A 20,103-nucleotide genomic window follows, 5' to 3' on the forward strand; every position below is an offset into this window, starting at 1 on the left:
CGCTTTCTTCACATGCAGCTTTGACAACGATTGTCAGCAGTCTGCAGAGAGGCTATCCAATGACTCATTAATCACGTTTCTACGTTAAACTTTCAAAGTTTTCTCAGCCCTCGAACATGCATTCGGCACATCCAATCCAGAATGAAGAAGCTTCACTTTGATTGCTTTGGCGAAACTCTCGTATCCAAAAGGCGTCTGTCTGCCACTGAGAAAATATTCTTAGAGCAAACCTCAAAGTCAAAGTTGACTCACGATCTCCAGTCAAATGCCTGCCATGGAGTATTTGTACCCTGATTAATCCCTCGCAGCTCTCGTTTGGTCTCTCCTCTTGGCAACAGGCAACAACAACACAAAATGGGTCGCTATATCCCAGATCCCTTCGAGACACTCCCCTCGGAGCTGCGTCTTCGTATCTTCTCCTTTTTGCAATGTAAATCATCAATTTTACCACTCATCGAGGCATCTCCAGCCATGCTTCAACAATACCTGGCAAACAAGAGGCGGATCCTACGACCCGCACTTGCCGCTGAATTCGATGAAGAAATGATACAAGATGCAATGGCAATCATCCTGTGCCCAAAGGCCCATCTATATCTGCTTATAGGCCGTGATGCAGAGCCCATGGCTCAGCACATACGCTCCTGGTCACAGTATCAATTGCCTAATCCTCTTGAAGAAAACAACGACTACCTCTTGGATCGGCTCAATAACCTACACAACCAGCTTCTCGTCTTGATCGAGGACTATATCACCAAAGGCATAGCATCTTGTCCCCCACGGGAATATTCCTGCTTACCGAAAACTCGGACGACAGAGAGGCATCTAATGTTCAAAAATCAGGTTGTCACCACACGATTTGATTCAGCTTATCTCACAGCAACGGAACGGAAAAAGTTCCTTCAGGCGTTTTTGGTCTATGAACTATGTTGCAAGACCAGCAATGTCAGATTGAGATTCCTAACTCTCTTTGTCTCTGAGATGGTAACTGAATGCAAGCTCAGCCGTGTGCAGTATGAGTATCTTCGATGCGTCGACGGATATTTCAGATCTCTGTATGGAGCAATCTTTGCCCAGTGCGCCGAAGAAAGCTTCCTCCGAAGAGCATACGAGGGATGTCCACTCAGATTTCGAGTGCAAGCCGCCCTGGCTTTTGACCCGAACGCATACGCGCCTAGCCTAATGTGGCACAAGTCGCAGGGTACTAGCCAAGGCGACTACGCGGCATGCTTCCCTAGACTTGGACTAGATCGTCTGCTGGACTTTCTCAGCTATGACATGAGCAACAAAGATGACCGGAAAGCGCTCAAGAGAAAGCTCAAATTCGTTTGGGATTCTCAACATCCGGCCAAGGCTAAAGACTGGACCAAGGCATTTGGAGTCCTAATGTCGGCTAATGGCAGGAAGAGCTCCCGGGACATTTACGGCAAAATCGGTGTATGCCATCAAGATGAACCTCAACTCAGAGTTGCCCAGCAGAGTGCTTGGATTTTCTTTGATGACGAACGCTTCTACCCGCCTGAGCCCATGTCTCAATGGATGGAACGACCGAAACACCCGAGGAGACAGCCTGGCAAAAAGCGTGACTTCAGCGAGTACGTTACGCACTGGGAATGAAGCGATCGGCCGAAGCTGTTTACTCGGCGGTGGGAGCAACATTCACACCATGTATGGGAGGAAAGTGATAGGCATTCAGGATAAGGTTAACTTCATGCATTTAAGTGTTTGTAAGTCTAGGTTTTCAAGGGGTAGAGTTCAGCTCAACACCACGCCAACGACTTTGAAAGTTCACTAATGAAAAGACAGGCGATGGTTCAAATGAAGGAAGAGTTTTGTTCAAGTGTTCTAGCTATAATATTAATAGCTCAAATGTCTCAGGTCCTTTTCAGATGCATTAATCCTCGGTGGTATCGGGTTTCCTAAGTGCTGAAAGAAAAGTAAAATTTCGCACGTGCAACTACATGAATTTCCCCGAGGACGTTTCTTGCCGTCAGGGTGTCAGAAGAATTGGCCGCCCAGAGAATAAGAGACGAAATAGTTTAGTCACTTTATGTTAGCTTAGACTACCGCTTAGGGTACTTTATTTTAGTAGCCTAACCCTTACAGGTCAGTTCTACTGTTACTCACCTGGAAACATGCAACGAAGGTAGCAAGGTTGTTCTTGACTGTATGCTTCGGGACTTGCGCCTCGGAAAAGCTTAAATTAGGAACGCCTGAAGCCGGTATCTTGCCAGCGATGTACTTAGTGCTTCAAACAAAGTGTAAATTCATGGTGAAAAGCCTATCCTGGAAAGCTCATTCTAGGCGCGAATTTATTTTTTCGTATAAGTACGTTCCATCCGTACTTTGTCAAACACAAGAACCTTTGATCAAATAAATCAGCCTTGTACCGACAACATGGAGCAGACGAACTCATTCACTACCCTGACCCCAAATAGCGATACGGATCTGATCTTAAGAAACCCCAACGCTTGGAACTACACGCAACCCACAACCACAACCGAATCTTCGAGTGAAGATGAGACGGCGGAGACCTCAGATGGATCAACCATCTCCGAGACATCCCGCAACGTCACAAAGAAAGTCGAGAGCATTCGCGATCTACAGAAACTCGTCCCTTGCGAGGACGGCGCAACCGTAGACATCCGTTTCCATGTCTCATCAACTCATCTTATCCTCTCATCCCCCGAGTTCGCCAACATGCTAAGCGGAAGATGGAGCGAAGGCCGAGGAAACAACGAAAACCGATACGAAATCATAATAACAGACTGGAGTGCCGAAGCCCTCTTCATCCTCCTCAACATCATCCACGGCCATCACAGACTTATCGCTAGTCACATTGACTTCAATACTATTGTTGGTCTTGCAATGATATGCAACTACTACAAGTGTCAGGAAAGAGTCGAGACCTTTGTGGATAAATGGCTCGTTCCGTTCCAGATGGAGAGACCTACACAGTTGTCTCCGGGAACGACCATGCAGGCTATGACCGCGTGGGTGTTTATCGCCTGGGTCTTCAATAAGGAGGAGTTATTCAATGAGTTGATTGACGTGGCTTTGAAGAACTGCAGGACTCCGCTGACGGGGCATTTGTCACTGCCAATTAACATCATAGAGAGAGTTGAAGCCCGACGGCAGCATCTGATGATGGCCATCTTCGACTACGTGTACACTCTTCACGAGTCCCTTATTTCGCATAAGGATGGCTGTTCACATCGATGCTCAACGCTGCTCCTTGGGAATTTGGTAAAGCACATTCGTCTGTACGGTTACAATCTTGCGAGACAGCAAGGCCAAAGCCAACTGACTGGGAGAAGCTGGAAGGGCTTGAAGGCTTTCGCACAACGCATCCGCCAACCGACTTTCAGCTATGTCAACGGTCCTACGCATCAGTGTCGATTCGACATAATCAAAACGGAAGCTCATTGGAAGGATGTAGCGAAGAAGGCCATAGATGGGTGCCGCTTCCAGGACTTTAAGCGTTTGTTTTAGTCTAGATTGTCAGCGCATTTGGAGCGAAAAGCAAAGTTCTGGTCTAAGCATTAGAGTAGAAGCGCCACTCCTCGATAGGAAAAGCATTCTGATTGCGTTTCATGATATTTGTTTTGAAGTCTGATAGCTCCCTTCCATTTTCCACATTGTATCTTGATTGGCTTCCCCGTCTACCGACGCCTCAGGGTATTAGAAGAATTGACCTCTAAAAGCATGAGAGACGAAATAATGTGATCACTATCCGCGAGCTTAGACTGACACTTAGGCTACTTTATTATGGTAGCCTAAGTCTTGGAAGATTATTCTTCTGTCACTCACCTGTTGTGTTGTTTTTATCTGTATACTTCAGCACCTGCGCTTGGAAAAAAACTCAAAATAGCTGTCACCCACCTGCCTGTAGCCTCAGGCCCCACTCGGTAATGACTCGACGGCGAGAGGCTGAGCCGAATCCTTCGCTCCACAAGTCCAGTACTTAATGCTGACAATGTCCATCTCACTTCTTCTCGCCTCACCAGAACAGCAAACACTAAAGGAAAATGCCAAAGAACAGACCCTCCCAGAAAAGGCGAAACGAAGCAAAATACGCAGAAATCGCTAAAACGCGAGAACTCGAGGAGCACAACCGCGCCAAAGAAGTAGCCGACGATGACACCCTCGATTTCGCGACCAAGATTGATCGACTAAGCGAGATTCGAAATTGGTTTTATGCAGAAGGACCGATACTCAATAAGTACATGCGAGGAGAATCGAGTGTTGCTGAGACAGTTGACATACTTGCGAAGCCTATAGATCAGGCGTACTCAACTGCGGATTTTGGGCGGCAGTATTTTGAGCAAGAGAGAGTTGCGCGGATTCAGCGACAGTATCATAGTCCTGAAAAGGCGCTTGAGGAGTGGGGTACTGAAGAAGAGTACCCTGAACCCACAGAAGAATGGGATGCGAAGAAATCGACTGAACAGTTGCTCTGGGATTTGTGGTACTATATACTTCATGAGGCGAAGAAAATACCTTTCACAGATGAGGCGCAGCACGGAAGGCTAGTTGATCTAGTCCAAGGCTTCAAAGATCATCCGAACCCACCACCTCCAGTACCCATGACAATTCCGCTGAAGAGAAGTTGGATCTGGGAGTCTGATACAATTTGGACCGACTTGGCTGTGCTCGGTATTTCGGTATCGGAAGTCTTCAACGATACCTGTGGCTGTGGAGCAGGATGGTTATGGCCTGAACAACGCGCAAACGAAAACCTGGTCTACTTCATGGCTCGCCTCACAGCTAACGGCACAGCCAACCTCTACAGCAAGGGCCTCTGTTGCGTCGGTATGCTAGAGCGGACGCCGTCTGCAGGACCTCGGCATTTCCCGAAACCGCCTATCGTCGAAGTTCTGAGCCACGATGTAACAAACGTGGCGTTATGGACAATTGTCGCTGGGAAAGAAGTGTTTTTTAAATATGCTGATACACGAGATGAGAGGGATATACAGGCTGTGGATAGGATTATTGGGTTAAGGGATGATGATTTGCCGTGGAATAGATCGAGGAGGAAGTTTAAGGGACGGGCGAGGTGGGAAACTGCAAGGAAGGAATTTACAAGGCGACGGTTTGAGGAAGAGTCAAAGAATGAGGAGTTATCGCCAGAAGTACGCGACCTAGCTGCAAGAGCGGCAGAGGCCATGGTTCCGTTGATATGGCTCCCAGGAGAGGGGGAAAAGGATGAATAAAGGTACCTAGTCTGAATAGAAGTACTAGCTTCAGAAAGAAGAGAACGGTGTCGATGCGTCTGAGCATGAAAGAACGTTTCCTGCTCTTGACACCCACCACCAATCAGATACCAGAATCATCCTGAAAAACCTCAGCGTTCCAATGATTAGTACTATTCCCATACCACTCATTCCACCTCTGACAAACCCTCTTAACCTCCTTCATCCTATCTCCATTCATCATCCACTTGAGTCTCTCCTGCTGCTCAAGAATCTGAATCGCAAGACCGCTTGATGCATGCCAGGCAATATGGCAATGGAACAGCCAAGATCCTGGGTTATCTGCCTTGAACGCGACGACGAGGTACCCGCCTGCGGGGATGAGTGCTACGTCGCGACGCGGAGGGTTGTCCCATTTGAGTTTGACTTTGCCTGTGTCCAAGTCCGTGAAGTTTGTTCCTTGGGCTAGTAGAGCGAAGTCGTGGCCGTGAAGATGGAGCTAAAAGCCTGTTAGACACAACTTGAAAGCTGGAAAATGTTGACTTACAGGATGAGCCACGGGCGCAAACACCCTATCGGGTTTATTAACAAGAGGTGCTGGTGGCGCAGTGATAGCGATGTAGACCCATTTATCCTTCTTGGAATCCGGAACAACGAGATCAACAGCATAGTTCGGATCCCACGTCTTATTCTCAAGGTTAAGAATCGTCGGATTCGAAAAGTTCAGCCAGAGAGGATTCTCGCCGAAAGCCCACCATTGGAATCCATCGCCTGTCTCAGGTCTATCTTTATACGTCTTCAGACCGATATCGAATTGAGATTTATTGTCTACACAGGTCAGAATAACATATTCCTTATAAGGTTGGAGATACTCACAGTCTAACGTGGCAGGCTCCACTGCCCAAGGAAAGATGGGTTTCAGCAAGTCATAATTCTCATCACGACATGCCGTAGAATAAGCTGGTCGAAACGTCGTAGGAACCAAAGTACTAGAAGCGTTATATCGAAGAATACCCTGTCGTTCATCAGGTTCATTACCAGGCTCGAAGCCCTTGCATCGATCTGCGCCAACTGTGCGGATCCAGTAGTTGCCATCTGGAGAGGCGGGGAGGACAGTCGTGTTGGTGGGAGTCGCGTCAAGAACGATGTGATAGCGCTGGCCTGGATTTTATTAGTGGGTGAAGATTGCAGGGAGAGGTCATTTACTCACCGATTCCGAGGACAATGTGATCAACTTCGTAGGGGTGGATGGGGACAAAGTCTGTGGACATGACGGTGAAGTTGTGGTTGTCGATACTGAAGATCCAGGTTGTGTCGACAGAGGTATTGATGACGCGAAGAATGTACTTTTTGCCCTGCAATATGTAAGCATTGACCTCTAGTTGATTGAGAGTTTTACCTTGGTGACCGTCATGTTGAACCGTTCGCGCGGAAAGCTGCCAGCAAAGTTCCCTGCAAGAGCGTTAGTCGCCAGAAGCTTGAGTTCTAAGAAACGGAAAGACTTACCAACACCATTAATAAGAACACCGTTCATCATAGGCCTAGTCGGACTATTCGGTACCAACTCCCTCTGCCAACTCTGAAAAGCACTACGATGACTCCAATCCGTAATAAGAATCGGATCCCTGCCCTCATCCCAAGGCGCACTAGACGGTCCATAAATCGTAATCGGACCAGCCAACCCATCTGCATACTGCAGCGAGTAGTGACTATGATACCACGACGTGCCGTACTGCACTGCTCGGAAGGTATATGTGTAGCTGTCGCCTGGTGCAATGGGACATTGTGTTACTCCGTTCACGCCGTCCATTTCGAAAGACTCCAATTGGCGCAGACCGTGCCAGTGGATGGTTGTGCCGTTGTAAGCTAGGTTGTTGTGGACTGTTACTTTGATTATGTCGCCCCAGCAGGCTTGGATCCAGGGACCTGGGTATTGTTTGTTGAAGACTTTGCCGTAGGGATTGTTGACGCCGTCGCCGTTGATGTCTTGGTTCGTTACGTTGAGCGTATACTAAAACCAGTCAGACACAATACCAGCCACAGAAAAAGCCTTCTTACCTCTCTCACGATACCTTCAGGATAGAAGTTCTCGTAATCAGTGTCAATATTGAAGACCTGTCCATATGGACCCTTGAGCCAGCAAGAGCGGTCATCTGCGGAAGTGCAGTTCTCCCAGCCTTTGAGCTCTGGGTACTTGCAGTGGAATTCGACACCATCTTTGTCAGGACCATTGGGGGCTGGGAAGTGAGGGTATTTTGGGGTGGGTTTGTTGTGGGTGAATGATAGGACGTCTTGATGTGGGCCGTCAGAGGGAAGGGTTGGGGAGTGGAAAACGGCTACGAAGGAGAGGACGATGGCTTTGCAGGTGTCTGTGATCCACATCTTGGCGAATGCTCAGACGATGCTAGTATTGTAAGAAGAGAATTTCTGATTTGATAAGGGAGGAAGCCCCAGAGCTCGCTGGGACAGAAGTTACTGGAACAGAGAATCCAGGGAAATGTCAGAACCCGGGAAAGTCCTTCTCTTATCCCATCCCATCCTTATCCTCATTCTCGTCTCTCTCCTCATCTGACACGCCACGTTCAGCCCTGTAGAACCTCAAAGACAAATCACATGTTGACGTTCACATTTTCAACCAAGGACTCAGCTACACAGGCTGCATGCAGAGAATCCCATCGTATGAGATCGAGCGGGGTTAGCGCCACGAGCGCCTTAGTCCGGAGCTGAAATTCCTTAGCTCGGCAGTTTATGCAAGGAATTTGGTGGAATAGCCTTTCATCGTTGCCGTTTGGGACATAAGTTTGACCAAACGGACTTTAGTTCGAAAACTAAACGGCGTGCCGTGCCGGTTCGTGTCAATGGGGCTGAGGCTTACATTCCTGGTCTGATGTCAGCTATCGCGTCGTACTGTTTCACCATACGGGTCATACGTAAGCATAGGACTTTTGATAAGGAGATTATTTGCTAATTGATTCGTATTCAAGTAATGATTACTTAAGCGCAGATGGCATCGACAGCTTGGTCAATCCAATACTGGTTTTGCCCGGTCTTATCATCCATAGTCCTCTGCGCAAGCTTCTTCAAATCTTCCATCCGTCCGTACTCATCCAACCCAATCTCCTCCTTCAGATAAGGGTTGAATCGAATATACTTGGTATCCTTATGCTCCTCCCTCATATTCAAATGCTTCATGTGTCTTGAAAAGTCCTTACCCTTGGCATTCGTGTTGGTCGCAAAGTCCATGACCTTGGACGCTACACCAACGACCTTGATCCATGACTTTGCAGCCTTGCCGGGACTGACGTAGCCTGTACCCAAGCTGATGACGCACGAAATGGAAGGGGCAGGGTCGGATGGCTCGACGAGCTCGAAGCGTGTGTACCAGAGTTGGTCGATGGGGTTGTTGTTGAGAAGACCGCCGTCCCAGAAGACTAGTTCGGGCTTTTCTTCGGGGAATTTGACTTCGGGGAAGAAGGTGGGGGCAGCGGATGTTGCGCGGGCCGCGATGCTGATTGTGATTTTATCGCCGTACTTGAGGAGGGCGTCGTTGACCTTGGATTTGGTGTAGATGGTGTTATCCTTCCAGGAGCGCATCAACATGGACTCGGCTCTGTTTTGAGCAGTGGTGCAGCAGAACCTAAAAGTGTTAGACGACCAATCAATTGGCGCGCGGCTGTGTGGTACTCACATTCGTGCACCGGCGTCGTGTTGAAGAGGTGCATTTCCCTTCAACCTCTTATCCTGCTCATCAAGCCCAAACTTCTCAACAACCTCATCAATAGCCTTACTCATAGACCCCGCGTCAAACCGACTATCCTGAACCAAAGCCTTACTATTATTAAGATACGACGCACCAGGGATCCAGCTAATATCCCAGCCGTAGAACTTGGGACTAAAGATCGTCTTGGCAATACGGTCATATTCTTTGATGGTATCGTCAACGCTCATGCGAAGACGGAAGAGCATGATGCCCATGATACCACCCGTGCTGGTACCACCTGCAAGCTCGAAGTAATCGGCTGGGCGAGGCATTTCGGGGAGGTTCTTGCGCTTTTGGACGCGGGACATGAGTTCGCGGAGGATGACGAGACCCATTATTCCGCGAACACCGCCGCCGTCCAGAGCGAGGAGGCGCAGGCCCCTGGGATGTTTTGTGAGTGCGTTGTAGACCATTTTGAAAGTGAATTGATGAGTGATGAGCTGTTAAAAGGCAAGAGAGCCTGAGAAGAGCTGCGTATAAATGCCTTTTGGTTGTCTCACTATTACCTCTCGATGCGACGTCACTATCGCTCCCTTCACTCCGGTCTTGACCATTTCGAGAATGTTGTCATAGCGAGGACAGCAGAAGACGAGCTGAACTTCTCTTAGCTTGCGTTAGTTTATGCAGCTTTTCGCTAGTTCCGGGTGATCCCTTGTCAGTCCCGTCTTTGCTAGGTCAGGTCAAGGATTGAGCTGTGCGCAAGTGGTGGAGAATATTGATACTAGAGTACTGCGCGATGGGGACCTGGAGAAAACAATCCTCCTCTCATCATCCCAGTGACTTCATATACCTATCACCTTTGCTTTTTGTGACCCACCAAAAGCTCAATTGAGTTCCATGAGTCGCCAATTGAGGGCCCAAATTTGAGACAAGATCATCTCAAAGCTAGCCTCAGAGATTCGCAATATGCATTCCTAGTGTCAGCCAAAATGACGATTGATGCAGCATCAAAGCGTAAAAGGCCTCAGAATCTGAGCCAATTGATGTGTCGGTGTATCGATGCTGACGGGCTGAACGCAAGCCACTGTCGGTGATCCTTGTCGATGGGCGTCATGATAAGGTCAGTGATAAGACTGAGGTTACCCTGCACAAACTTTGATCCGACAGGAAAGTCGGCCAGCCAAGAGGGATATTCTTAGCTAGAACCATCATTGATATATGGACTGATGAAGAGAGGTATTTTTATTATACTGCTGATTTCTTCTCGTCATTTATCTTGCTGAGCGTAGTTTTCCTCCGAAACGGTTGGATGTCAGCCCGTGACACGACAAAACGACCATACGAATCAATTCTTAAGCACCACCCAGAATTGACTCGATCCGTCACAAAGTCCGTAACCTATAGGAGACACACAGTACATAGCCCAAGCTGGCGCCATATTAGATCGAAATTTCGTAAGCATAAGCCGTTGAATTCGTAGGCGGATCGACCGAAATGGTCAACTGAGATCAATTGTTAGCTCAATCAATTTCCCAATCGTTTGATAGACATTTTGAAAACAGTAGCCGGGGTAGTTGGAACTTCTTACCGTATTGGAAGAATACGAATAACTCTTCTCTCCGACAGCGACAGGGTCGCCGACCTTTCCCTTCGGCCCAGCCCAGTCAAAACGATACGTCTTAACCTTCACTTCTCCTTCTTCTGGAAGGCCTGCTGCACTTAGCCCGCCGACAGTGATGTCATAGGGTGCCTTGATCGTCCTGGTACCAGCTAGGATCTTGATAATCTGCTCCCCCTTCGTAGCAAAAACATCAAACTTCCTATCCTCCGAAGCTGTGGTCGCGACTCTTTCCCCTTCCATAGCAGCATAGTACTTGTAAACCTGCCATTCACCATTAGGATAATAGCCAGTTGAATCTTTGTAAATCAGATTGGCCATCCAGTCATGCAAGTCAGTTTTACTACCCCAGTTAGCACGCAGACCTCTCAAGTTATAGCGTTCTAGCTGAGCGAGGTAGAAGACTGAGTTTGCTGGATTTTGTTCGTCCAGTGCGGCATACTCATTGATATCAATTGGCTTTTCGGGAACCCCGTGTCGTTCTCGTAGGGTTGTGAAGTCTGGGATGGTGGTGTCTGGCTCACGCGAGCCAGTTCCGATTTGGTGCCAGGAGAAACGATCCGGGATTGTCTCGTTACCAGCTACGGACTCGAGCCAGGCCTGCCATTTCTCGTCTGTCAGACTTGGAGAGTGGGCATTGGCTGGACCACTAAGAAGAGTGTCCGGAAGAGCTTCCCTATAGTTCTCGTCAGTTCACATCGCTTGAGAAAGTCAGCATGTCACTAGAAGTACTTACCTCAAGAGCATTGTCGCACGATTGTAATACTCAAGAAACTGGGACCACGAACGAGCCCAAAAGATATCAATATCAGGCTCATTCCATACATCAATGACAAGTCCTTCGAGCATATCATTCGCCTTCAAGTCAGATACAAGCTGGTTCCAGAACAATTCCATCTCAATCCAATTACCATTGTCACCAGGATAAGGCGACTCCGAACCCTGTCCTCCATCCGCACCCCAAAGGTCATGAGGCAGCAAGATAAAGTCAGCGTCGTATTTGCGCGTAGTGAGATAATTGGATAAGGTTGAATTGAAACGGCCAAGATATCCTTCGTAACCTCCTGTGGCCCATCCGAGCGAAGGGATCTGTGCGCCGCCGCCACGGTTGGAGTTGAACTTGATGGCGGTTACTAGGTCATTTGGGATTGAGGTGTTGGCATAGGTGTCATTGTCTGGCCAGCCATAGATGAAGCCTGAACCGAGAGCTTGAGGTTTTCCGATTTCTTTGGATAGGTCGACTGTTGCTGTGCCTTGGACTTGGGAAGCAACAGTGGAGGCTAAAGCCAGTAAGATGGAAGTGGTAAGAGTGTTGTGATACATCTCGAGCAAGAGTCTTTTCTTGGACTTGAGACTTCGGATTGATGGAGATACCTCAGTCTCTGCAGAACTCCAGGTGAAATCCAAGAGGGTTCGGCGTTCTTAACAAATTTATTCATCACTCTATATGGCCCCGTATTCATCCATACTGAGCATATTGTGACCTCCCCCGCCGCGTGCAGATCCCCCACCGGAGTTAACGATGCCAGGGTTCAGAACTGGTTTCGCGTACCCAAGCAGGAAGGTATCATAGGAATTGACCAGCAAAAAGCATAGGTCATGAAATAGTTTCGTCACTCTGCGCTAGTTTCACGTAGTATTCAGATCAATTCTTTCCAAACCTTCATTCTGAATGGTCCGGCTACAGTGTCGGGCGGTTACTCAAAAATCCCCTCTCTCTAGAGTGGTAACCGATCAGATAACCCCGTATTAGCAGGGATTCCCCACATGATCGACTTCCATTACGGCTAAAGATTTAATTAAGATTCTTGCTCAGGTCATGCTAACTATCTGAATCTAGATCCAAGTCATCACTGCCACTTTCATTGTCTTCTTCTGGGAGTAGGTCCGCTTCATGAACATCCAACGCCTCCGCCTTTGTGACATGGCTTGTAACACTCTCATGATCAGCATCCTCATGATAGAGGGGTCCAATCGATTCGAAATTGTGATCCAGGTTATGAAAGATAAACCTGGTTGGATAGCATTTGAAACAAAGATCGAAGTTCTCTTTGCACTCCATGCACTTCCACTGTAGGCCAATGATATCCTAAAAAAAGCCATTAGATATTGTCGATGGACTGAATGGTAAGTGACGTACCATGAGGCAACTATCGCATAGGACGCCTTTATAATGGCCCGCTTTAATTTTGTGAAAGTCATCGTCCCAGAACTTCTCTACTCCATTTCCGTCGATTCTCGAGCGCTCTTGAGGGTGAGGCTCAAGGTCTTCAGGGCCCATAGGTAGGTTAGAAAAGCGTGCTAGCTTCAAGGGTGTCCAACCGCCCAAGGAGTCAGAGGAGAGGCTCCGTGCCCAGATATCAGCCTTCTCTGCTAGAAGACGGTGTATATTAGTATAGTTACGAGATCGCGCCGCCCACATCAGCGGTGTCCATTGATCGATATCCTTGGCATCGATGTCAACGACTTTGCCTGTGTTTAGTAGATATTCAAGGTAGTCGGGGTTGGAATTCGCGGCAGCAAAGTGAATAGGCATTCGACCAAGATTGTCCGCTGCATTGATAGTCTCCTTGTCTCGTAGTAACATCTTGAAGACATTGTGATATCTTGACTTTGAGACGAAATGTACCACTTGCCGCCCCTGATTGTCGGTAACATCGAGTCTAGCATTGCGACGAATGAAGAATTTGAGTAGGTTAGGGCTTTCGGTGGTCGGAATTGTCATGGACGCAGCCCTGAGTACTGGATATCCCAACGCACCACCAACCTTGCTGATCGGCACTTTAGCTTCATCGGCCAGGTATCTGACCATATGATTCCGGCTTCCTGAATCCGAAATCCCAAGAGCTGTATACATAAGAGACTCGCCATACTGGAGGTCTACCATCTCGGGATCCGCCCTAGCGCCGATCAACAGTTTGGCGAGGTCAATGGAGCCATTGCTGACAGCTATATGGAGAATACTGCCGTACTCAGGGCTGAAGATATTGACGTTGGCACCTATCTCGACGAGATACCTGGCGACATCTAAGTTGCCCTCGCTCACAGCCACGGCTAGTGGCGTGTATCCTTTCTGATCCAAGACATCTAACTCAGAGATGAGACTTGTGAAGCGTCGCACAACGTCAACAGATGTAGACTCTCGTATCCTGTGAAGTCGGGTGCGTCCTTCTTCGTCAGCCCGCTCCTTGGGTAGGTTGTAAGGTGCAGAGAACAACAGCTTCAAACACTTGCCGCAATCTTTAGACTCTGGGGGCGCTCGAAGTGCAATATCGATAAGATCTTCGCCGTCTTGGTTGATAACACGAGGGTTGGCTCCAGCTTCCAACAGGGCTTTGACACAACCAAAGGAGCAGAATTGGCATGCCACTTGAAGAGCGGTGTAGCCTCTATTCTCATCATCTGAAATACCAAGTTCCAAGTCGGGCTTGGTATTATTATCGAGCAGGATTTGGACCGACTCAGAATGTCCTTCATTTGCCGCCATATGGAGTACGGTACCCCAAATGCTCATACCATCGATTGGAGCACCCCTTTTGAGCAATTCGAGAAGAATGTCAGGCTCATTGAAGGCTACATGAAGCGCCCCCATTCCTTCAGGCCCTTTCCACGTAACGTCGGGCTCGCTATTGTTCAGGAGATATTTCGCTACTTCGTTCTTGCTGTTGTAGATAGCTGCGAAGAGAGGTGGGTCAGATATGCCGCCAGTATAGTTGACGTCAGCGCCGTTCTCCAAGAGAAGCTTGACCATTTCCAAGTTTCCACGGTCGCAGGCTCGAGCGAGAGGTGTTTTGTTGTACGTGTCATTTTCGTCAACCATGTCGACGACAGCGCCGTTTTCTATGAGTTGTGATGCCAGTTCAACGTTGCCAGTACAAATAGCTCGGACCAGGATTGTATCCTCGCCCGAGGGTGTTATGTCCATCCGTGGTCTGGGATCATGGTCGAGTAGTAGTTTCACGACATCGATATAGCCTTTTGAGGCTGCAGTGTAGATCGGAGTCCAACCTAAATTGTCCTCGTTCACATCCGCTCCATGTGAGAGTAAGATACGCAAACACTCCAAGAAACCGGCTTGAGCTGCAATCCAAAGGAGAGGCTGGTCGCCCCCATTACTCTCAAGGCATCCAGCTCCAGAATCTAAAAGTAAGGCAACAGCTCTATGTGTAGAGTTTAATATTGCAGTTCGTACGAGCTTCTCTCTAGTAGAAACGTCATCCTTGATCTCTGCGTCGCCCCACATAGCACGTATGACAAGTTTGATCAAGTCCGGACTTCCCGCTCTTGCGGCGAACACCAGGAGGCTGTCACCAGCCAAATCTGTCATAGAGAAATCTGGCTCCTTCTCCGACTTCAATAAGATTTCGAGCGTAGACAGCTGATGAAACCACGCTGCCATGATTGTAGGTGGAGCTTCCCAATATAAGCCGACCTTATTGGCATCGCAACCAGATGTTAACATGGCAGACAATAGCTTGTCTTGGCCCATTGCAGCAGCTCGATGTATAAGGTTGTCAGGCCAGTTGAAAATGTCTGGGTTGGGGATCTTGGCAAGTAAGTCTTGGATGATCTCTAGATCGTTTCGAGCCGCAGCCCAGAGTAGAGCGGCCTGCAGCTCTTCCTCGTCCACTTCAGCAACGTTTAGGATTTTCCTGGCAATTTGTGTATTACCCGATCTGATGGCTTCTGTGATAGCAAACCAACAATCCCTGGTAATCCTTGGTCGGTCGCGTTCAAATAGGAGGTCCTCTTCCACCAAGTCTTGTAGGCCCAGCATAGCGAAAACGGGAAGAGTGGATATGTAGTGGCGACCGGTTCTTGTGAATGGGTTAGAAAGAAGCCAATAAGGAATTTCCCAGCGAGCTCGGTAATGTCTATTAGCAAAGAGGTCGCGGGCAAGCTCTTTTGGTCGCAATGGACCACTGCGCTTGTAGTGCTCTGACCAAAATCTGACTGCATATTCAGCCATAGAGCTTCGCTGGTGGTAAACGACCAAGGGCTCTGGTGGCTCCTCTGGAGGTCCCGTAATGCTTTGCAGCCAAAGGTCATTGAGGAATATTTCTGCGCTTTCCAGTTGGAAGTAACGTAGACATGTTGTCGCCATTGAGCTGTGGACTCTGGCAACGTATTCCTCTGAACTCTGATACCACATCAGCCCAGTTACTTGATAGAACGAGGGGTGGCAAAGCTTAACGTCGCAGTTTTCCACAGTGATAATTCCGCCTAGCGCTCCGACCAATTCATCCATCTGAGCCTTCTTGTTAAGGTCACACAGACAAGGTCCTTTGTCGGGGGATGCGTATAACGCAATTGCTTCGACAAGAGCATCGGCTGACCAGGGTTCCATAGCATGTTGGATCCAATCAAAGGCTGTCTTGGCCTTTTCCTGTAGAAGAGGCGGCAGGTGGTGGATAAAGACCTTGACAATATTATCTGCATTGGTTGGTGACAGTGATTCAATGACAGCCTTAATCTCGGCCCGGGTCTTGCCTCGATGGGAAGATGCTAGCCATCCCACAATCAAACGTGCCACTTGTGGCATTTGGTGGCATTCCCTGAGCAGATTCTTGATCTGAGTCAGGAATTCGCCGTATGCTGGCCGTGCAGTTACCAGCTCATCCAGGTCTGGCATTAAGTCCAACAGCAGGTTATCCTGTGGCTCCTCAAACAAGGGGCAGTCAGCCACATTGACCTGCCTATCCGGGGTCACACTCCCAGCCACGTTGACTTGCCTATTCGGAGTCACAGTCCCGATGCCGAGCCCGTCATTACTTGATGTGGATATGATGATGCGGAGTGAGTCTTCCCTGTAGCTCTGTTGCTTCAATAGACGCTCCATGAACCACCGGCGTTGATGCTCTGGACACTGATCAAAGCAGCTGATAAAGAAGGTCAAGTCTTGGGTCCAGATGAGCCTATATCGAAGCTTAATGAAGATTTGATATAGGTCCTCGACAGCCCAAGATTTCGTTTTGTTCAAGAAGCTCAGGTCCATTGAAGCCATCACCTCGGTCATGGAATCAGGCCAAAAGTGCCACAGCATGGCATTCACTAGATATGTCAACATGGATGAGAGACTCCGATACCTTGAGTCATGTTGGTCGAACTCAAAGTATATAACCGCTTTGGTTGGATTCCTCATCGACATTGTAGTGTCATGGTGGGCGTACAGAAGACGTGACACATCTGTCATGTCAATGGAGGGACTTCCATCTCCATGGATATGCAGGAAATTGAGACCGACCTTCTGCTTCATGAATGATACATAAGACGGTTGTTCATGCAACCATCGTAGCACAGGAGGATACGGAAGTACCGGATCAAAAGGAATGCTGAGCGCCCGGGTCGGAGGCACAAGGGATAGTAGACGTGTCTGTAGTGAAATTAGGCCGTAGCTGATTTTGAGACCTAGTAATTGATGATGATTAGAAGAAATTCCCATTACCTTACACCATTGTAGAGGAGATGACGTACTAAAACCAGTCATTTCAAGTTGAAATGAGTCGAGCAGATCGTTCCCCTCGTCTCGAATGAGGTCAAGATGGCTTATACGATTGTATCGCACCCTTCCGCTTGCTTCGAATGAATGTCCAATAAAATGTGAATTTCTCCGAAACGGTGTTACTGTTTTGATAAAGCGCGGGTCCGCAGCGTCGTATATGCTATCATCAGCAGACACAGACACGTCATCAGCGGCCTTATCTAAAAGGCTGTCGATGATGCTTTGAGATATTATGTTGAAGACGCAAGCTCTGTCCAAGAGCTTAGTGCTCAAAAACCTCTTGTTAGTCTGTTCTATCTGTTCTGCCAGATACTTTGCTTTCATCAAAGCTCCCTTCTTGATGTCAGGTCCTGGGAGAAGGACAAGTTTGAGAATTTGAGCCTCGGCGTCGTCTTGCGATTCGAATCGATGGGGCGTGCCGATGAAAACCTTTGACTTAGTCGGGGTCTTTCTCTGATATGATTCGACTTACAAGTCCCGTTGTATGCATGAATATCTTGCCATATCTCGCATGGTTCTGTGACGCTATAAGAAGCGCCTTGCCGAGTTAACAACTGGTTTCTCGTTGATATGATCTCACCCACCTGTTTCACGATCGTACCTCCAACATCATGACACACCCAGATGATTGGCCGGTCGGTTTCTGTCTGTTGTTTATTGATTAGGCTCGCAAACCACATTGAAAGGTCAGACACATACTTCAGCCAGATGGCCACGCTCCTCCGCATACCGGTCGACAAGCTCTTGAGCTAGTATATGAATCCCATTCCGACGGTAAAGGACTGATGTCTCGTGGATCTCGTAGGAGTAATCAATTTCCCTGATTGACATGTCCTTGCATAACTTCTCCTTCAACATCCAGCCACCGTTCTTGTCTATCCAGGCGGTCTTATAGTCATCGCGTATACCATGGACGGCAATAACACTGTCTCAATTAGCAACCCTTGCTCCAAGTTCCGATACTATTCATACTCATAATCGTCGTATTCAGAGCCGGACCAGCCGCGAATCTTGTTGATGTCCAGTCCGAGTTTGTGCTCCTGGGGAGTTTCTGAATCCCGCTCTATAGGAAGCAGAACATCCGTTGCTGTCTGGATGCTTATTGCATCGTCATCTTCCCCTTCAGCCTTATCCCTAAGCCTCTCAGGTAGATGGTCTTCTTCATTTTCTGTACATGGCTCATCCAGTGGCGGATCGTACTGTCTATCCGAAGGTGTCTCGGAGACATCCATCGCTTCGTTCCTAGTCTCCTAATCAGTGAACTTCTCCAGACGGACAAGATGGTCAGTGAATAAAGCTATTGTTATCTGGGAAGCTCGAAACCGCGTCGGATCAAGGGTCTCATCAACCAACGCGTGGGTGTCCTTTACAGGTGGGGCTTATGAGTGACATGATCATGTTCTTACTCAGCGCCAAGCATTAGTGACATCTGATTCGTAGCTTGTGTGATAATGCAGGGAATTGAGCTCCACGCGTTGACGGCCGGGCCGGCCAGGAAGCTGAGATAGGCAGGTGATTGGGACCCTGTCAGATTCAAAGCACACAAATCTTACACCATGAGTTCGTTGTCGCACAGTGAAAGATAAATCCTTTTAGGGTAGTGATTATCGGTTGTATACGTATCTACAGGATCCATTCTCAAATCCCAGCTGGAAAATTTCCGTGGTTATTCTTTTATTTCCTTACTTCCATAGCTATTTCTCACAAAGATAAGACATCTAGGGTAATCTTCTCAGCTTATCTCTTATCTCATCCTTGGATCTATTCAATGGGTCAACCGCGGGCTTGACACGGTGACGATTGTATACATGGCTCCTAAGGGGGGTTTTAAAATGGGACAATAAAAAAGGGATCCTTATATGATACATCGGAACTTTGTGATTGACTAAAATACAGATATGATTATTTCCAAGCCTTTTCTCCATTTGAGATAACTCTCTTGTAAGTCACATCCGATAAGTCATCCAGAGACATGTTCCCCAAGTCCTTGGTACCATAAGTAACACCTTTGTTCTCTCGCGTACCTTTATCACAACTATCTGGCTGGAAAATTATCGGATCATCCTTCGGGATCTTCTGAAACCATCCAGCTAATTTCGTCTTCAAGTCCGTCTTGCAGGTAAAGTCGACCCTGCACTTAAATTTCTCCTCATCATCTCTCGCGACCAGCACCGCCACTCTGAGCATGCCTGGAATGCCCTGGGGCTGTGACTGATTTTCGTGAAGTTCCCATTCTGCAATGCGCTTAGGAGGCGTATGGTTGACCATGCGCTTCCTGCCAATGAGTGTTATTGAGTCGGACGTGGTTGTTGTAATTGTGTTCTCCCACTTTGCAGTCAAGTTGGCTTGAGCAACTTGCTGCACACCGGCGGTAGCCTCTAAGCCCCTAGTAGTAGCATTTTCTTGCGATGTAGTCATCAAGCCGAATGTGCCTTCGAATGATATGTCTCTGACCTCGAGTTCGGTATCAGTATCACTCGACTGAGGTTCGAAGCGTAATTCGATAGTCGCTTCGGAAACACGTCGCCCTCGGCCCGGTTGGAAATACCATTGCATAACGATGATTGACCCATATTCGGTGGGACTGATGGTGCCATGTACAACCTTTTCAAGGTAACCAGTGATATCAATCGCACCGGTGCGTTCAAGAGCTTCTTGTCGATGGTAGTGATCTGGCGCAATATTGAAGACGTGGAATCCACCCTCCCCAGTCTCGTACATTTCCACGTTCACACATTCTTTTCCATCTTGGTCATACGATGCATTTTCTTCCTCTGTGGTCGACATAGTGTAATTGGTGTTTGAAGGAGAGGTTGATCGACCGACTCTTTTGAGTTTTTTGAACGTTAGCTATCAATTCGTACCGTCCAAGTCAACAGATTGTATATACCGACGTGTGATGCTTGAGAAACTGCCTTCATGTAAAGATATGTGTCTGGGATTTTAATTCACGCATTCGGTCTTGGCCAGACTCCCAGGCGCATCTGTCAGCTCACACTGTGTGATCATCCTTTCAGCTCCTGCGGGGTATCTGCATGTAAGCGCCAAAACCAGTTCTTCACAACCTGGTCACAATCACAGAGCCTCGCTTGGG

General features: G+C 48.1%; 8 protein-coding genes across 8 annotated transcripts; 3 read left to right on the forward strand and 5 right to left on the reverse strand.

The window, feature by feature from the left end:
- Positions 1 to 354: 354 nt before the first annotated feature.
- Positions 355 to 1,614, forward strand: B0J16DRAFT_402098 (uncharacterized protein; the record flags this gene model as incomplete). The annotated part of the gene is made up of 1 exon (XM_046132619.1): positions 355 to 1,614. One exon carries the CDS (start codon positions 355 to 357, stop codon positions 1,612 to 1,614), a length of 1,260 nt encoding a protein of 419 aa, XP_045982027.1.
- A 780-nt stretch (positions 1,615 to 2,394) lies between these two features.
- On the forward strand, positions 2,395 to 3,489 carry B0J16DRAFT_322335 (uncharacterized protein; the record flags this gene model as incomplete). The annotated part of the gene is made up of 1 exon (XM_046125696.1): positions 2,395 to 3,489. One exon carries the CDS (start codon positions 2,395 to 2,397, stop codon positions 3,487 to 3,489), a length of 1,095 nt encoding a protein of 364 aa, XP_045982028.1.
- A 494-nt stretch (positions 3,490 to 3,983) lies between these two features.
- Positions 3,984 to 5,324, forward strand: B0J16DRAFT_345995 (uncharacterized protein). The gene has a single exon (XM_046128358.1). The coding sequence runs from the start codon at positions 4,026 to 4,028 to the stop codon at positions 5,208 to 5,210; it is 1,185 nt and encodes a 394-aa protein (XP_045982029.1). The 5' UTR covers positions 3,984 to 4,025; the 3' UTR covers positions 5,211 to 5,324.
- Positions 5,308 to 7,652, reverse strand: B0J16DRAFT_307938 (multicopper oxidase-domain-containing protein). The gene is made up of 7 exons (XM_046124855.1): positions 7,248 to 7,652; positions 6,696 to 7,200; positions 6,589 to 6,641; positions 6,400 to 6,544; positions 6,066 to 6,350; positions 5,737 to 6,017; positions 5,308 to 5,688 (listed from the first exon to the last, which is right to left on the reverse strand). Exons 1-7 carry the CDS (start codon positions 7,569 to 7,571, stop codon positions 5,314 to 5,316), a joined length of 1,968 nt encoding a protein of 655 aa, XP_045982030.1. The 5' UTR covers positions 7,572 to 7,652; the 3' UTR covers positions 5,308 to 5,313.
- Positions 7,653 to 7,740: 88 nt separating this feature from the next.
- Positions 7,741 to 9,500, reverse strand: B0J16DRAFT_307940 (acyl transferase/acyl hydrolase/lysophospholipase). Its single transcript, XM_046124856.1, has 3 exons — positions 8,878 to 9,500; positions 8,120 to 8,826; positions 7,741 to 8,068 (listed from the first exon to the last, which is right to left on the reverse strand). Exons 1-2 carry the CDS (start codon positions 9,360 to 9,362, stop codon positions 8,184 to 8,186), a joined length of 1,128 nt encoding a protein of 375 aa, XP_045982031.1. The 5' UTR covers positions 9,363 to 9,500; the 3' UTR covers positions 7,741 to 8,068; positions 8,120 to 8,183.
- Positions 9,501 to 10,328: 828 nt separating this feature from the next.
- On the reverse strand, positions 10,329 to 11,830 carry B0J16DRAFT_271386 (glycoside hydrolase superfamily; the record flags this gene model as incomplete). Its single annotated transcript, XM_046123577.1, has 3 exons — positions 10,329 to 10,391; positions 10,478 to 11,183; positions 11,244 to 11,830. 3 exons carry the CDS (start codon positions 11,828 to 11,830, stop codon positions 10,329 to 10,331), a joined length of 1,356 nt encoding a protein of 451 aa, XP_045982032.1.
- Positions 11,831 to 12,237: 407 nt separating this feature from the next.
- Positions 12,238 to 18,269, reverse strand: B0J16DRAFT_290233 (putative ankyrin repeat protein). The gene is made up of 8 exons (XM_046124242.1): positions 17,982 to 18,269; positions 17,709 to 17,934; positions 17,594 to 17,656; positions 17,482 to 17,547; positions 16,988 to 17,438; positions 16,236 to 16,915; positions 12,648 to 16,199; positions 12,238 to 12,596 (listed from the first exon to the last, which is right to left on the reverse strand). Exons 1-8 carry the CDS (start codon positions 18,239 to 18,241, stop codon positions 12,330 to 12,332), a joined length of 5,565 nt encoding a protein of 1,854 aa, XP_045982033.1. The 5' UTR covers positions 18,242 to 18,269; the 3' UTR covers positions 12,238 to 12,329.
- A 574-nt stretch (positions 18,270 to 18,843) lies between these two features.
- On the reverse strand, positions 18,844 to 19,936 carry B0J16DRAFT_346005 (uncharacterized protein). The gene is made up of 2 exons (XM_046128359.1): positions 19,900 to 19,936; positions 18,844 to 19,836 (listed from the first exon to the last, which is right to left on the reverse strand). Exon 2 carries the CDS (start codon positions 19,794 to 19,796, stop codon positions 18,912 to 18,914), a length of 885 nt encoding a protein of 294 aa, XP_045982034.1. The 5' UTR covers positions 19,797 to 19,836; positions 19,900 to 19,936; the 3' UTR covers positions 18,844 to 18,911.
- Between the last annotated feature and the right edge of the window lie 167 nt (positions 19,937 to 20,103).

Source organism: Fusarium flagelliforme (assembly GCF_020744385.1).
Source record: "Fusarium flagelliforme strain FIESC 12 MPI-CAGE-AA-0113 chromosome Unknown B0J16scaffold_5, whole genome shotgun sequence".
NCBI classification, from domain to species: Eukaryota; Fungi; Ascomycota; class Sordariomycetes; order Hypocreales; family Nectriaceae; genus Fusarium; species Fusarium flagelliforme.

Coding starts and splice junctions, on each gene's coding strand:
- B0J16DRAFT_307938 (XM_046124855.1), bottom strand. CDS start 7,571: ATGTGGATCACAGACACCTGCAAAGCCATCGTCCTCTCCTTCGTAGCC. Junction 6,351..6,399: donor TCACATTGTCCTCGGAATCG/GTGAGTAAATGA, acceptor AATAAAATCCAG/GCCAGCGCTATCACATCGTT. Junction 6,018..6,065: donor GGAGCCTGCCACGTTAGACT/GTGAGTATCTCC, acceptor TGACCTGTGTAG/ACAATAAATCTCAATTCGAT.
- B0J16DRAFT_307940 (XM_046124856.1), bottom strand. CDS start 9,362: ATGGTCTACAACGCACTCACAAAACATCCCAGGGGCCTGCGCCTCCTC. Junction 8,827..8,877: donor CACGACGCCGGTGCACGAAT/GTGAGTACCACA, acceptor TAACACTTTTAG/GTTCTGCTGCACCACTGCTC.
- B0J16DRAFT_290233 (XM_046124242.1), bottom strand. CDS start 18,241: ATGGATGTCTCCGAGACACCTTCGGATAGACAGTACGATCCGCCACTG. Junction 17,935..17,981: donor TCTGAATACGACGATTATGA/GTATGAATAGTA, acceptor TAATTGAGACAG/TGTTATTGCCGTCCATGGTA. Junction 17,548..17,593: donor GAGGTACGATCGTGAAACAG/GTGGGTGAGATC, acceptor TAACTCGGCAAG/GCGCTTCTTATAGCGTCACA.
- B0J16DRAFT_346005 (XM_046128359.1), bottom strand. CDS start 19,796: ATGTCGACCACAGAGGAAGAAAATGCATCGTATGACCAAGATGGAAAA.
- B0J16DRAFT_345995 (XM_046128358.1), top strand. CDS start 4,026: ATGCCAAAGAACAGACCCTCCCAGAAAAGGCGAAACGAAGCAAAATAC.